The 16,139-nt window shown below is 37.8% G+C and overlaps 1 protein-coding gene across 32 annotated transcripts in view; it reads left to right on the top strand.

Annotated features, from left to right (window-relative positions):
• The window catches only part of CEP170 (centrosomal protein 170), a 133,299-nt gene that overhangs the window by 16,917 nt on the left and 100,243 nt on the right, over positions 1 to 16,139 (top strand). For 24 of the 32 annotated variants that reach the window (XM_064276733.1, XM_064276736.1, XM_064276746.1 and 21 more), the window contains 2 exons: positions 198 to 3,779; positions 13,959 to 14,104. In XM_064276733.1, the coding sequence (XP_064132803.1) occupies positions 14,000 to 14,104 (105 nt within the window). In that variant the 5' untranslated portion in view covers positions 198 to 3,779; positions 13,959 to 13,999. The remainder of the gene's footprint in view (positions 1 to 197; positions 3,780 to 13,958; positions 14,105 to 16,139) is intronic. The other 8 variants (XM_064276737.1, XM_064276734.1, XM_064276728.1 and 5 more) reach the window with 8 other exon arrangements.

Here is a 16,139-nt window from a genome sequence, read left to right as displayed (position 1 = left end):
GGCATTTCTGTAAAAAATGGATGTTGTTAACACTGTTTCATAAGGTGTTTAAATCAGTGCTGGCTTTTTTTTTTTTTTTGGTTTTGGGCGCCCTAGTTAAACACACCTGTAGTTTGCAACACTACATCTGGAACCCATTGTTGTTGCTATGAGTTGGAATCGACTCTACAGCAACTGTGTGTTTTTTTTTTTAATAGGAACAAAATCTTGGTTTACGGCCATCTAAGATACATCTATTGGTCCTATCCCATCCAGAGCAAAGGAGAATGAAGAAAACTAAAGACACAAGGAAAATATTAGTCCAAAGAACTAATGGAGCACATGAACCACAGCCTCCCCCAGCCTGAGCCCAGAAGAACTAGTGAACTTGGGCGGTTGGTAATGCCATTCACCAAGACAGGGAAAACAGGAGGAAATGCAGATTTTTTGTTCAGGTGATGGAAGAGTTCAATTTTTTTCAAATTAAATCTGAGGTGCCAGTGGGAACATTGAACTCAAAATGATTTATAGTCAGTTAGAGGTAAGGCCTGGATCTTATAGGTTTTGACTTGAAATTTAGATGCGTCACTTAATGCATTAAGCGGTGTTTGAAGCCTGTAGCTTCAAAGAAGTCCCAAAGGGATAACGTACAAGAAAGGAATGCCATTCAAAAAAACAAGATTTAAAGCAAAGAGGAAAAGTGGAGACTTTCAAAGAGATTGAAGAGTAGCCATGGGAGTGAGAGGAAACCAAAGTGGATGTTTCTAGAAGACAGTAACGATCACTGATGTCAGATAGAAATGTTAGAGACCGTTGATTTATCAGTCAGGAGGTCACTCTTTTCCATAGCTTCTCAAGGCAATTTGAGAGGAAGAGAGAGGACAGAAACCCTGTTAGTAAATCATAGACTACTCTTTAAAGCCTAGCACTTAAGGAAAAAAGGTAAATGATCCTTTAAATGAACTATTTGCTTTTTTTAATTTCATTTTCATGCTTTTAAGTACTTTCTTTTAAGGTGAATTTTTAACAATTCTAATTTCAACATGTAAAACTCACATTAAAAAAAAGCTCTTAAAACATACCACAATACATCAATCCCTTATTTTGAAAGTCCGTTAATTTTAGTATATAGCATCTGAAAGGCTAAGGTATCCTCAGATTCTAGTGGACATTTGTATTCTTATATGTTAACTTTGCTGCATATCCAAGGAGCTGGTCATAAAGAGCTGGATTAAAGGGTCTTAACAGAAAATAAGTTTCTTTACTTAAAATTAGTGAAGCAACTTTGTGGTATTATGTTCAAATCCAAAAGTTACTTTGACCCTGGAAATTCAAATTTACTAACATGTGAACTGAGTTCTGTTACAGAATTACTTTCTGATTAGGTGATTGTAGTTTTCTTTTACATCTATATATACCATACATTCTAAAAAGTAAGTTTACTATATGCCAAATTATTAACTGTATGCCAAAATTTAAATATACTGATCAAATCACTTGTTTTAAAATGAAGGTATCGTGTTGGATCCAGCTTAAATGTAAATTTTAATGAAATGTATCATTATCAAAGACAAGGACAGAGTAAGGGCTGTCCTCTAGAGCAGGGAAGAATAATTAAGGAATTTATGAATCAGTCACTAAGCACTTATTAGGCACAAAAATGATTTGCTTCTTTTCATATTTTGACTGTTTTTTATTTGATCATGTCTAAATGTCTGATCAAAGTCCTTATAGGAAGTAAATATGAAATTAATGAACATCTATGAAATGCAGTATTATGTCTTTTGATAAGACTCTCAAATGTCTGATGGTAGCAGTAAACTTTAGTTCAGATAAAAAAATTAACAGTAGCAATCCAATAGCTTTCACTAATAATAAATTTTGCCAATGAATTTAGTATATATTTCCTTTTGCCAATATTTACCCCATAGATTAGTCTTTAGTTGTGTGACATGATTTTATCTGTTTAATGCAGCCATGGGAACCATTTTACTGTTAAAAGTTGTAAAACTGTTGGGAAAGAAATGGGACCACATGAAGGCAGGAGCATAATTAAAATTTTTTTGAGCCAATGCTTATGTGAGCCTAAATCTGTTTTATAAATTTAAAACCCATATATCATTTTATTTAATAAATACTGTCATCAGATGTCTGCTACTTAAAAAACCAGATGGCTTAGCTTCTTTTATGTCACAGAACACTTCCAGTCATTTCCTGATCTTAACGTTAAACACACACATTTGCATACATGCGCTTACATATACTTAGTCATCGTGGTGTAAAGAAAAGAATTCTTGCACGTGGAGTTAGATCTCTGTATTAGTTTCTTGGGGCTACCATAACAAATCGTCATAAGGTGGGTAACTTAAAACAACAGATGTTTATTCTCTCTTACTTCTGGAGGCTAGATGTCCAAAATCAAGGTGTTGGGAGGGCCACGCTCGCTCTGAAGACTCTGTTCCACACCTTTCTCCTCTGGTGTTGCCGGCAATGCTTTTGGTGTTGTCGGCAATTGTTGGCATTCCTTGGCTTGTAGACCCATCACTTCTATCTCTGGCTGCATTGTTGCATTCTCCCTGTGTGTGTCTGTTTTCTCTTCTTATAAGGACACCAGTCATACTGGATTAATGACCCACCCTGCTCCACTGTGACCTCATCTTAACTAATTGCATATGCCATGACCTTATTTTCAAATAAGGTCACATTCGAAGGTTCCAGGAAGGACATGCATTTCTGGGGACACAATTCAACCTGCTACAGTTTTCATTCTAGCTTTGGCACTGTTACAACCTAGCTGTATGACTTTGAACAACTCATTTAATCTTAGTGTCTCATTTTGCTCAATTGTAAAAATAAAGGGCCTAAACTAGATAATTTCTAAGGTTATCCCCAACCTTTAAAGTAATATTATTTATATGAAAAATTTAGACTATTCAGTTTTTTGTTTATGGCCTTTAGAGTAACAAACCAAGAATAAAAGAATGTCAAAGGAAGCGGAAGATGTATGTGATATATGTTGGTAAGTAGAGATGAGTAAAGGAGAAAGAGAATCTGACAAAGGAGGGGAAAAGGTAAAATTGAAGAAAGGGAAGTTTTTGGAAGGTAAAACTTTTTTTTGGGTGGGGGCTTGGGGGAGGAAATATTCTGATATTCACTTGGGCTCAGAGTATTATCTCCTAGTAATAATTCTTCTTAAAATACCGGTAATCTTTTTATCTATTTTTAGCTAATTTTAATCCTCAAACTTGTAGAAGCTCTTCTCTAAATAATAATGTGTCAGTGGGAAATCATGCTCCATACCAGCTATGCCTAGAAATTTCTTCTCTTAAAAGAACTCCTATATTTCACCTTCTCAGAAATACTCACACTACAAAATTTCCGGCAAACTATTCCGTACCTTGTGGTATTCTGGTGATGATGAACGTAATCACTTAAAGCATCAATAGTCTGAAGAATTACAGTATATAAAAGAATAGACTTACCTATATAGCATTTTTTATGTGCTTATTAGCCATTTTGTATATCTCCTTGGGAGAAATGTCTTTTTAAGTCCTTTGCCGGGATTCTAGATTTCTGATCCATGCCTGTACCCTGATTTCCTAAGAATGCCTCATTCCCCTAATTTGGTCATTTGATTTTGGGTCTCCAGTTCTAATCAAAACTGATCGATTCTTTCTTGCCTATGGACTCCTAAGGAAGAAGATCTTAGAGCCTACTGTTGGCCAAAGAGGAGCCTGGATTTTGCATGAACCGTCAGCATTTTATTGCCCAAAAGATAGTGTCACAGAACATGTTCCTAGGTAAAAAATACATTGCTTATTAGCCATACTCAAACACTTTAGCCAAATCGGAGTGTAGGAATTGGTATCACCAGCATCATTTTAAGGTATATGGAGCCCTGGTGGTGCTGTGGTGAAAAGCTAAGGCGAGCCATAGCTGCTAACTAAAAGGTCAGCAGTTCAAATCCACCAGCTGCTCTTTGGAAACCCTGTGGGACAGTTCTACTCTGTCCTGTAGGGTTGCTATGAGTCAGAATCAACTCAACAGCAGTGGGTTTGGTTTTTTTTTCATTTGAGAAAAATACATAGGAGAGAGTGGCTGTGTAAAAAGCTCAGAACTTGGTATTTGAAGGCCCAGGCTGGAATCCAGATGGCTCCTGTTTAATATGATGTGAGCTTGGACAGATCATTGAACTTCAGCGTTCTTCAAGGGGAAAAAAAGTTTCTAACATGCTTGTTTTGGGAGTTGGATGATAACGTAAGCACCTAGTACAGTGGCACAGAGGAGATACTTGTTAAATGTTTGAATGTAAGTCTTAAATGATTTGTGTTTTAAAAACTAGCACAGTTTTATAGCAGGACGTAAGTTAGAGTTCGTGTTTTGCATGAACTGTTAGAGACAGCTTGGCAAGAATTTTTAATGCCTAGGTAATTTATGGAATAGTGTAACTTGTTTTCTCTTAAGCATTTAAGCATTTATAGCATGATATTTATGAAGAAATTATGTTTTAGTAAATCATCTAATTATACCATAAATCTAACTATTTCCTTTTGAAAATATGTAATAAGAGAGAATATATGACTTAATATTTGGAATGTCATCTTCACTTTTATGAGAAGTGTTTTTTTTACCTTCATGATATTTCACTGATTATAAGGAAATGTGCAAAGATCTGGATTTAGAAAACCAAAAGGGAAGCACATTTCTTAAGCTGAAAGAACTGAAGAATAAATTCAGGTCTCAAGCTGCGATGTTCAAGGATTCTATGAGCAAAATATTGACTGACACAGGACGCATGAAAAGAAGATGGAAGGAATACAGAGTAACTGTACCAAAAAAATCGGTGGGTATTCAACCATTTCAGGAGTTAGGATTTGATCAGGAGCTGACAATATTGAAGGAAGAAGTCCAAGCTGCACTGAAGGCATTGGCAAAAAACAAGGCTTCAAAAATTGAGAGAATACCAGGTGAGATGTTTCAACAAACGGATGCAACACTGGAAAACTGCTGCCTCACCAACTGACTAGAAGAGATCCATATTTATGTCCATTCCAAAGAAAAGTGATCCAGTGGGATGTGTAAATTATCGAACAATACCATTAATATCACATGCAAGTAAAATTTTGCTGCAGATGATTAAAAAATGGTTGCAGCAGTACATCGACAGGGAACTGCCAGAAATTCAGGCTAGATTCAGAAGAGGATGTGGAACCAGGGCTATCATTGCTGATATCAGGTGGATATTGGTTAAAAGCAGAGAATACCAGAAAGATGTTTGCCTATGTTTTATTGACTATGCAGAGGCGTTTGACTGTGTGGATCGTAACAAATTATGAATAACATTGCAAAGAATGGAAATTCCAGAACCCTTAATTGTTATCATGAGGAACCTGTGCATAGACAAATAGGCAGTCGTTTGAATAGAACAGGGGGATACTGTGTGGTTTAAAATCAGGAAGGGTGTGTGTCAGGGTTGTATCCTTTCACTGTATTTATTCAATCTGTGTGCTGAGCAAATAGTCCAAGAAGCTGGACTATGTGAAGAAGAACGTGGCATCAGAATTGGAGGAACACTCATTAACAACCTGTAATATGCAAATGACACAAACTTACTTGCTGAAAATGAAAAGGACTTGAAGCACTTAATGATGAAAATCAAATACTGTAGGCTTCAGTATGGACTGCACCCTCAACATAAAGAAAACAAAAATCCTCACAACTGGACCAATAAACAACATCATGATAGAGAAAAGATTGAAGGTGTCGAGGGTTTCATTTTACTTGGATCCACAATCAACACCCATGAAAGCAGCAGCCAAGAAATCAAATGACATATTGCTTTGGGCAAATCTGCTGCGAAAGACCTCTTAAAAGTGTTAAGAAGCAAAACTGTCACTTTGAGGAGTAGGGTGCACCTTACCCAAGCTATGGTGTTTTCAGTTGCCTCATATGCATGTGAAAGCTGGGCAATGAATAAAGAAGACTGAAGAAGAATCAATGCCTTTGAATTATGATGTTGACAAAGAATATTGATAATGTCATGGACTGCCAGCAGAACAAAGAAATCTGTCTTAGAAGAAGTACAACCAGAATGCTCCTTAAAAGTGAGGATGGCGAGACTTTGTCTCACATACTTTGAACATGTTATCAGGAAGGACCAGTCCCTGGAGAAGGACATCATGCTTGGTAAAGTAGAGGGTCAGTGAAAAAGAGGAAGACTTTCAGGGAGATTGATTGATGCAATGGCTGCAACAGTGGGCTCTTACATAGCAACGGTTGTGAGGATGGCGCAGAACGAAGCAGTGTTTTGTTCTGTTGTACTTAGGACTGTTATGAGTCAGAACTGACTTGACGGCACCTAACAACAACAACAACGATATTTCAGATGAAAGTTGTAAATTACGTTTTCTCTTAATGTACATTTTCTTTAATTGCTTTTTAAAGATTTAATTAATAATGTATGTAAAGCCAAACCCGTTTCCATCAAGTCAGTTTCGACTTGTAGTGACCCTGTAGGGCGGAGTAGAACTGCCCCATAGGGTTTTCAAGGAAGGAGCAGCTGGTGGATTCAAACTGCCAATCTTTTGGTTAGCAGCCAAGCTCTTTACCACTGCACTGCTAGGGCCCCAATAATGTATATGGCAGGTAGTAAAGGTAAAATGCAGAGAACTCATTCCAAAATAATCATGAATATATGAAAACAAAAGTTTCTGTAGTACAGAGTTTGTTCATATGAGCATGGAACAAGTATTTTGGTTGGTATCCAAAAACAGCACAGCTGTGGATTTATCTTTTGGATTAACTGTACAGTTTTAAGTAGGGGGTGGGGCCTTAAAAGTTGAATTTTCTCCAAAGAGTGCATTTTGTTATATGTCCCTTTTCAGTTTAATTACAAATCAGAGCTGAATTTTGAATATTTTCTATTTCTGTGTCACTTTCTTAGAGATGTTTCCCTGGACCACCCAGGCTAAAAGAGCACTATCCTAAAACTGTTAAAACAAACCATTCTCTTTGTTTTTTCAGGTTGCTTTCTTCCCATTGTCACTGAAGTTGTCGTACTCATTTATTTAGCTCTTATTATCTGTTTTTGCTTTCATGAGATTTGGGACTTCTCTTGATCGCAGCGCTCTCTAGTATGTATAGAGCCTACTACTTAAGTACTTGTAGATGAAGAAAAGAATGGATTGATTCATTTTGTAGTACTCTATAAAATGGAGACCTCTTGCATAATCAGTGTATAATATTTATGTCTATTTTCTAAGCTTTTGTAACTTTTGTAGTTAAAACCAAAAAAACGAAACCAAACCCATTGCCGTCAACTCAATTCTGACTCATAGTGACCCTGTAGGACGGAGTAGAACTGCCCCATAGGGTTTCCAAGGAGTACTTGGTAGATTCAAACTGCAGACCTTTTGCTTAGCAGCAGTAGCCCTTAACCACACCACCACTAGTGTTTCGTAGTTAAAACAATTACGTATAAGTATATGAAGTTCTTACTACAATGCCTGGTACATAGTAAGCAGTCATAGGATTATACAAAATCATAAGCCTGTATTTTTTTTATAACATATGATTGGTTATATCTGCACTTTATTTGATCCTGACTTCTTAGCTGGAATGTAACCTTAATTATAATATTTTTCATTTCCTGAAATGCACGGTGTCAAAAGGCAGAGACTTTATGTTGAGTATATTTTCTACTAAGGACTTTGCAGGAGGTAAAAAAAGAAAAAAAAAAAAAGTGAAATAGGAATCCTGAATTTGTACATTTGTTTAAAATTTTATTCAATTATCTTTTGGGTCCTTGTTGATATGACGGGCTAAAAAGACATGGTACAAGTTAAGAAAGCCTGTGTGTCAGCTGATGATGTGGCTTAGTAAGTCCATCTTAGTGTTTATAAGATTTATTGCTGGTTCAAATGACAGTTTTGGGAGGCAAAGTTTGTCACTTTTTTCCCTTTTAAATTTTCATTTATTTTGTTATGGAAATCACATTTTGTCTCTCCTTCTATTTATATGGGTTACTGTTCATTCAGGAGACAGAGCTAGGCACTGGGCCACACCCAGGGAAATTCTTAAACCTTTCATGCGTCCTGATACCAGAGGAAAAGTTGACACATGGATGCATAAATGGATACTGGTTTATTAAAATGACAGTTGTACAGGTTAGAGGAAAGCATGTCAACATGTAGACAAATAGTCCTAATGCGAAGCCAGTGATTTCTTACCCTGCAGTGGCAGGAGTTATGGTGTTAAGAGGAGGCTCGTTTTCTCTGTAAAGCCATCTGGTGATGAATCAGCCTGTTGATTACCAGAAGCATAAGGATAGACTGCCCGTAACATGTGTTTTAGCCGAAGTAATTGCGTACACTTATTATCGTTTGTATAATAGCTCCCCCCCCCCCAAAAAAAACCCTCTAATCTGAGTCAACTATTACTTTGCTGTGGGTTGTGTGATGCATTATTTCGTAGTTCTATTGTAATTTTTTTTTTTTTTTTTACCACATCAAGTACACTATTGTTGCCTCTCTCTCAGCTCTAGCGTTATAGTAATTAAGATCACTCAGAGCCATCACTCCTCAATTTGACTCATAACTGACTGGAAGCAACATTTTAAAATGTAAATAAAAACACTAAAATACATATTATATTGAAACCTAGAATTGTAGTGAAGCTGTGAGTGCTGCTGAACATCTGCAGTGGAGTTTATTTACTTATTTATTTTGAAGCAGTTAAAGCTTAAATGTTAAATTTTTAGCCCATTGAATCCTGAAATGAACTCAGATCTAGGAAGAGAGTCAATTTTCAAAGCTAATTATAGCTTCCAGGAATATGGAAATGGGACTGTGATGCTGGGTCAGTGTTTATCTCCGAATGACCTCCACATGTCTGAGCTTGAAACTTTTTTAGGTAGCTGCTGAAAACAAAGCCTTCCATGTCAAGAGGATAAAAATTAAGAGAGAGAGACAACTGAAGGGGTGGTAACTAGAATTTAATGACTAGGTTTAATTTCTAACAAAAGTTAGGTGATTCTCACCTCCTAACTCTGGAGAATTCAATGTCATCTTCATCAAGAAGACTTGTAGTAAGTAGCTCCAGAGCTACTCATTCATTCATTAAGAACTGCTGGTCAAACATTCTGTGTAGGTGAAACGTTGGGCTGTTGTTGTTAGGTGCCTTCAAGACTCATAGCGACCCTAGGTACGACAGAACGAAGCACTGCCTAATCCTGGGCCATTCCCACAGTCCTTGCTATGTTTGAGCCCGTTGTTGCAGCCACTGTGTCAATCCATCTCATTGAAGGTCTTCCTCTTTTTCACTGACCCTCTACTTCACTGAGCATGATGGCTTTTTCCAAGGATATCTTTTTGCACAAAGTAGACAGATGGAAGACTAATAACATCTGCATCAAGGAGTTAGGTGAATGGGAGACGTAAGAATCCACGTAAATTGACTATCAATTAGATAAGCTGAGAAGAGGGAAGACTTGATTGTTTTTAGCTTTACAGAAAAACATTGGTCTTTTGGTGAAACTGGTTGTTGTTATATACAGGATTTTTACTTTAATATAAAGCCCTATATTTTTAGGATTGTCATTTAGTATATAGATATATTTCTTATTACAGAATGTTTCATTTCACTGTAGTGTAGTCTCCGTCTAATTCATGTGTAGAATATGCCATTGCCATCTCATGGAAAAAATATTTTTAGATACTATCAGTTACCCCTGTTTTACAGAAGAGGAAACTAAAGGACATGGGATAAATAATTTGCCCAGAGTCACACAGATTAAAAGTGATAGAACCAGGACTCAAGCTCTTATCTCTCAATCTGTCTGTTTGACTCCAAGGCCTATGCTCCTAATGACAAAGCCTTATTTCCTCTGAGACAGTTCTCAAGCTTAGTCCATAGGCCTCTGGGAGCCGCAGAGAAACTTTTCAGAGACTCACTGGTCAAAACTGTTTTCATAATATCAGATCATTGCCTTTTTATTGTGTTCACATTTGCACTGATGGTACAAGAACAACAATGGGTACAACCGCTGGCTCCTTAGGTCAAGGCGGTGACACCAGAACTGTACTAGTAGTAATTGTATTCTTTACTGCTATGCATTTGCAGTAAAATAAATAAATAAATAGTCATTTTCACTGAAGAACGACCTTAATGAAGCAGTAAAAATTATTAATTTTATTAAATCTTGACTCTTGAGTCATGACTTGTTAATATTCTGTGCAACTAGTACATAAAGCACTTACCTGTGCTGCATACTAGAGTACTGGGATCATCTCATGGCAAAGTATTTGTGTCATTATTTAAGTTGTGAGCTGAACCAACCACTTGTTTTAGAGAATGCCATTTTTACTTGAGAGTGGCAGACAAATTATGGTTATGCAGATTTGGATATCTGGCAGACAGAGTGAGCCTACCACTTCAGGGAAAACAGCTGACTCATTTGCTCGCAGTGATAACATTTGTGCTTTTCGGGAGAAAGTTAGAATTTTGGAAAACTTGAATCTGCCACTTTGAGCTTGATAAGGCCCACTACTTTAAAGACTTCCGTGATGTGATAGGTGGTAATGTTACTGAATGTGATGTTTTTAAATAATATAATGAAATGTGTGAACATTTGGAAGCTCTGCATAACTCAGGGAACCTGTATTTTCCAAATGACCAATGCATGATGTCACCAAATCAAACCCATTCAGAGTGTAAGATAAACCAATGGATATTCATGGAATAGAATATGAAAGGTTCATACAATTGGTTTCGTATTCCACAGTGCAAATAACCTTCAAGAAACTACCACCTTCGAAGTTTTGATGTATCAAATAAACTATAATTATTTGAAAAGACTATTAGAATACATCTCCCTTTTCTAGCATGTCATGGATTAAATTATGTCCCCCAAAAAATGTGTGTATCGGTTGGATTGGGCCATGATTCCAGGGATTGTGTGATTTTCCTATATGTTGTAAATCCTGCCTCTATAATGTTAATGAGGGAGGATGGGCGGCAGTTGTACTAGTGAGGCAGGACTCAGCCTACAAGATTGGATTGTGTCTTGCGGCAGTCTCTTGAGATATAAAAGAGAGAAGCTAGCAGAGAGACGAGGAATCTAATACCATCAAGGAAAGCAGTGCCAGGAGCAGAGTGCATCCTTTGGACTTGGGGTCTCTGCTCAGAGGAGCTCCTAGTCTGGGGGAATATTGGTGAGGAGGCCGACAGAGAAAACTTTCCCCTGGAGCTGATACCCTGAATTTGGACTTTTAGTCTACTTTTACTGTGAGAAAATAAAATTCTCTTTGTTAAAGCCACCCACTTGTGGTATTTCTGTTATAGCAGCACTAAATGACTAAGACATAGCTATAGACCCCGGGGTGGCACAGATGGTTTGTACTTGTCTACTATCGTAAACTCATTGCGACCCTATTGGACAGGGTAGAACTGTCCCACAGAGTTTCCAAGGAGCACGTGGTGGATTTGAACTGCTGATCGTTTGGTTAACAGCCACAGGACTTAACCACTAAACCATAGGGTCGCTATGAGTTGGACTCGACTTGACGGCAACGGGTTGTTTGGTTTTTTACTATCCTAAAGGTTGGTAGTTTGAACCTACCCAGCAGTGCCATGGAAGAAAGGCCTGGCAATCTGTTTCCATAAAGATTAGAGCCCAGAAAACCTATGGAACAGTTCTACTCTGTAACACATGGAGTTACCATGAGTCGGAATTGACTTGATGACAATGAATTTGTTTTTTTTTTTTTTTCTTAGTTGTATGTATGTGTGAAGCCATATTTTCTTCAAATGCTTTCAAATTAAACAATATACAGCAATAGATTGAATGAATGCAGAAGCAGATGGTGAGAATCTTTGTTAAGCCAGACCATTGAAGAGATTTGTGAAAATGTAAAGTAGTGCTACTCTTATCACTATTTTTGTTTTGAAAGGTATAGTTTCTTTTTCATAAAAATGTTAGATATGTTTATATGAAATTAATTTATTATTTTAAATGTATTAATAAATAAATACCAGTTTTTCAGCTTTAATTTCTAATATGGCGAATATTAATACATATAACCCATGTAAACAAATGCTCTTTGGGATCCTTTTTTTTTTTTTTAAGACTAAAGGGATCCCAAGAACAAAAAGCATAAGAATTGCTACTCTAGGAAAATGTATAAAGAAAGTAAAGTAGTACATGTGAGAAAAGAGAAGGGTGTCTTGGAGGAAAGACCTGGCAATTCTACTCCCAGAAAAATCTGCCATTGAAGAGTCTGTGGAGCACAGTTCCACTCTGATACACATGGGGTCACCATGAGTGGAATCTACTCTACCTCAAGGGAAGAGATGTTTTTGAAATGTTACTGTTGCAGTCACTGATTCTATATTTGGTAGACAAAGAAGCAGTTTGCTTGGTCTCCATTGTTCTTAATTAGATATCAGATACATTCATTTGGAGTTGAGTCTTTCTCAAACCATTTATAAGTTACATTTATTTGTACAATATTGCTATTTCTTTCTGATATTCACATGATCATTTACTTGAGGATTATAACCCATTGCTGTTGAGTAGATTCCTACTCATGTTGACCCTGGAGGATAGAATAGAACCACCCCATAGGGTTTCCAAGGCTATAATCTTTATGAAAACAGACTGCCATATCTTTGTCCCACTGAGCAGAGCAGCTGGTGGCTTCAACCCCTGACCTTAGGTTTGCAGGCAAGCCCTTAACCACTGCACCACCAGGGCTGCTCTTGAGGATTATAGAACTTTATAAAACCAAAGCCAAATTCATTGGTGTCAAATCAATGCTGACTCATGGTGACCCCATAGTGACCCCATTGGTACAGAGTAGAGCTGCTCCATGGGGTTTTCTTGGCTGTAATCTTTACAGAAACAGATCACAAGGCCTTTCTTCCATGGTGTTGCTGGGTGGGTTTAACTGCCAACCTTTAGTAAATGAGCACAGACTGTGCCACCTGGGGACCTCATAGGCATTTATAAGCTATGCTAAAAGCTTTTCAAAACCAAATCCATTGCTGCTGAGTCGATTCCAACTTATAGTGACCCTATAGGACAGAGTGGAACTGCCCCATAGGGTTTCCAAGGAGCACCTGGTGGATTCGAACTGCCAGCTTTTTGCTTAATAGCTGTGTTAGTCATCTAGTACTGCTGTAACAAAAATAGCACAAGTGGGTGGCATGTTAACAAAGAGAAATTTATTCTCTCACAGTCCAGTAGGTTTTAAGTCCAAATTCAGGGTGTCTGCTCCAGGGGAAGGCTTTCTCTCTCCGTAGGCTCTAGAGGAAGGTCCTCGTACTCAATCTTCCCCTGGTCGAGGAGCTTCTCAGGCACAGGCACACCAGGTCCAAAGGACATGCTCTGCTCCTGGTGCTGCTTTCTTGGTGGTATGAGGTCCCCAACTCTCTTTTTGCTTCTCTTTCTTTGCATCTCTTGAGAGATAAAAGGTAGTGCAGGCCACACCCCAGGGACACTCCTTTACGTTGGATCTGAGTAAAGGTTGTGTCACAATCCGACCCTAATCCTCTCAACATAAAATTACACTTGCAAAATGGAGGATAACCACACAATACTGGGAATCATGGCCTGAGTTGATACACACATTTTGGGGGGGACATAATTTAATCCATGACAGCAGCCGTAGCTCTTAACCACTGTGCAACCAGGGCCCCCAAAGCCTTTCAGGAGTATACAACTGGTTACTAATTGATGACCTGCTTAACTGACTTAATGTGTTTCTTTTTTGTGTTCCTTGAGCACAATTAATTAATTGAGCTTACTTTACTGATGAGTATTTGGTAGATATGTTATTTCCTGGGACCCATGGACAGTCTGTTTAGTCAGGTATAAATGCTGATGAATCCAGTTCTGTTCTTAGGTCTCCTTGAGGGTTTTGGTGAATAGAGACGAAAGCTAAAAAATCTCAATGTGTGTTTTTCTGCATCTCTCTCTGCAGGATGACGTAGCTTTGCCAAAGACTTAGAAGCTAAGCAGAAAATGAGCTTAACATCCTGGTTTTTGGTGAGCAGTGGAGGCACTCGCCACAGACTGCCACGAGAAATGATTTTTGTTGGAAGAGATGACTGTGAGCTCATGTTGCAGGTAATTGCATCAGCCTTCCATGTGTGTCTACTCAAAACTTGGAATTGGTATAAAATATTTGTCTACTCCTTTGGAGAACACTATTTAGATGTGAACTTTCTGGCTTTCTAGCCCTTCTTTAGCTGTAGCTACCAGTTCAGTAAATTTCTCCCCCTTGAGCCATCTGAGTTCTAACTCTTGGGGATTATATTTTGGACCTGCAAAATGAAGTCTCAGAATAGAGTTCGTTCATTCTTAGGAAGTAGGAAGTTTCACATTGTACACTTTTAAAATAAGACAAGTAATTTATAAAATTAGAATAACATGGAGTAAAACTGAATTTTAATCGTGGATTTTGGTACTGAAATTAGTTCCATTGCTTCTTTTAGAGATATTTATTCTGATGCCTTCCAGTAATTTCAGTATAATTAAATATTATTGGTATTTACTGAATCATGTGTAAAGGTGTTGTTTATAAAAGATACTTTTAAGATAACTTTGAGTAGGGTTTTTTTTTTTTTTTGAGTAGGGTAATTAGAAAAATGGATCTTCAGATTATTGAGAACTTGGTATTATAGTTATTTAGTTATTATATATTAGTTGGGTAAAACTAAATAATGTCATCATTAGAGTTAGCCTGTGCAGTGAATTAGGAGGCGAATCTGACAGGTTCTGGCAATATAGAATAAAGTATTATTCCTGTCTTCCCTTTATTTGGTTAATAATTGTACTTGGAGCCGAAATTTTTATTTTATTAGCCCAGTTGTCAACTGGGGAAGACCTTTGTCATAATTGGTGGGGTTGGGGTGTTGTTACTGACATCTAGTATGTAGAGACCATGGATGCTGCTAAACATCCTACGGCACACAGCATACACCCACACCCAACCAACACACACAACGAAGAATTTTCTAGCCCAAGATGTCAGTAGTGTGTAGTGCTGTCGAGTCGATTCAGAGTAGAACTGCCCCATAGAGTTACCGAGGAGTGCCTGGTGGATTTGAACTGCTGACCTTTTGGTTAGCAGCTGTAGCACTTAACCACTAAGCCACCAGGGTTTCCTTGAGAAACATAGGAGAATCAAATTTGTGTATGTACGTGTTTTTACCTTAAAATTGAAGAATTTAGTTTGTAATTTTGAATAAGGCCACCATGTATACAGGTGTATGAATAAGTTGTGTATACAGTGACACCTTGACTAAACAAATCCAGTGAACAATACAGTGGGACGTAGATTTTCTGGCTCCCTCAGTGATGGAGTAGTGAGAGTGGTAACTGAGAAAAAGGTGGTAATGATACTGTTTGAGTGTAGGCTCCTTGGAACTGGGTCGACTTGGAGAATTCATTCATCGTGGAGTGGAAGAGTAGTACTTTTATCACCTGGCAGAGAAGCATCCCAAGGAAGGTAGGAGTGGCCCTGTGGTTAGGAGTTTGTAGGATAAGTCACTTCTCACATGGAGGAAAGGAATACTAAGAATGTTCCATTGAGACATTACCAGTGAGGTACCTGTGTCCTGAAATACATGTAAGTTTTCTGATAATTTCTGAGTGGAGGAGATGGATCTAAGAGTCCAAGGAAACCAAGGTGGGGTCAGTTCTCAGGACATGGTATCAGAGAGAAAAATGTTGCACAAAGAACTCTGCAGATGGCCCTCCTTGAGTATTCAGCTGATCAGCACATGTATGTGAGGAAACTACCTAAAAAAGCCAGGGGAAAAAAATGCCCAAAAGGATCAGAGGTAACAGTCTCTGGTACTAACATAGGGTCAGAAATGGTGCTTGTTCTCCAGTGCCAGACTGGAATACCTCATGATTCATCAGACAGTAGCCTCTAACTCCTTAATAGTTAGAAATAATTAACCCTACATTGAGCACTATTTGGTCACCTGAATCTTAAAAACAAGACCCAAAAAGACCAAATTGTTTTCAAGTAATTTTACTGGTCCCAGAATAAAACTCAAGAATATATATCAGAATGCAAAAATATTTTTTTAATGAGGTAAAACTCTCAGTGTCTGGTATTCAGTCAAAAATTACCAGGCTTGCAAAGAAGCAG

Source organism: Loxodonta africana, chromosome 25, assembly GCF_030014295.1.
Source record: "Loxodonta africana isolate mLoxAfr1 chromosome 25, mLoxAfr1.hap2, whole genome shotgun sequence".
Taxonomy (NCBI): Eukaryota; Metazoa; Chordata; class Mammalia; order Proboscidea; family Elephantidae; genus Loxodonta; species Loxodonta africana.
The sequence above is the reverse complement of the archived record's forward strand: the minus strand, read 5'-3'. Positions and strand labels throughout refer to the sequence as shown.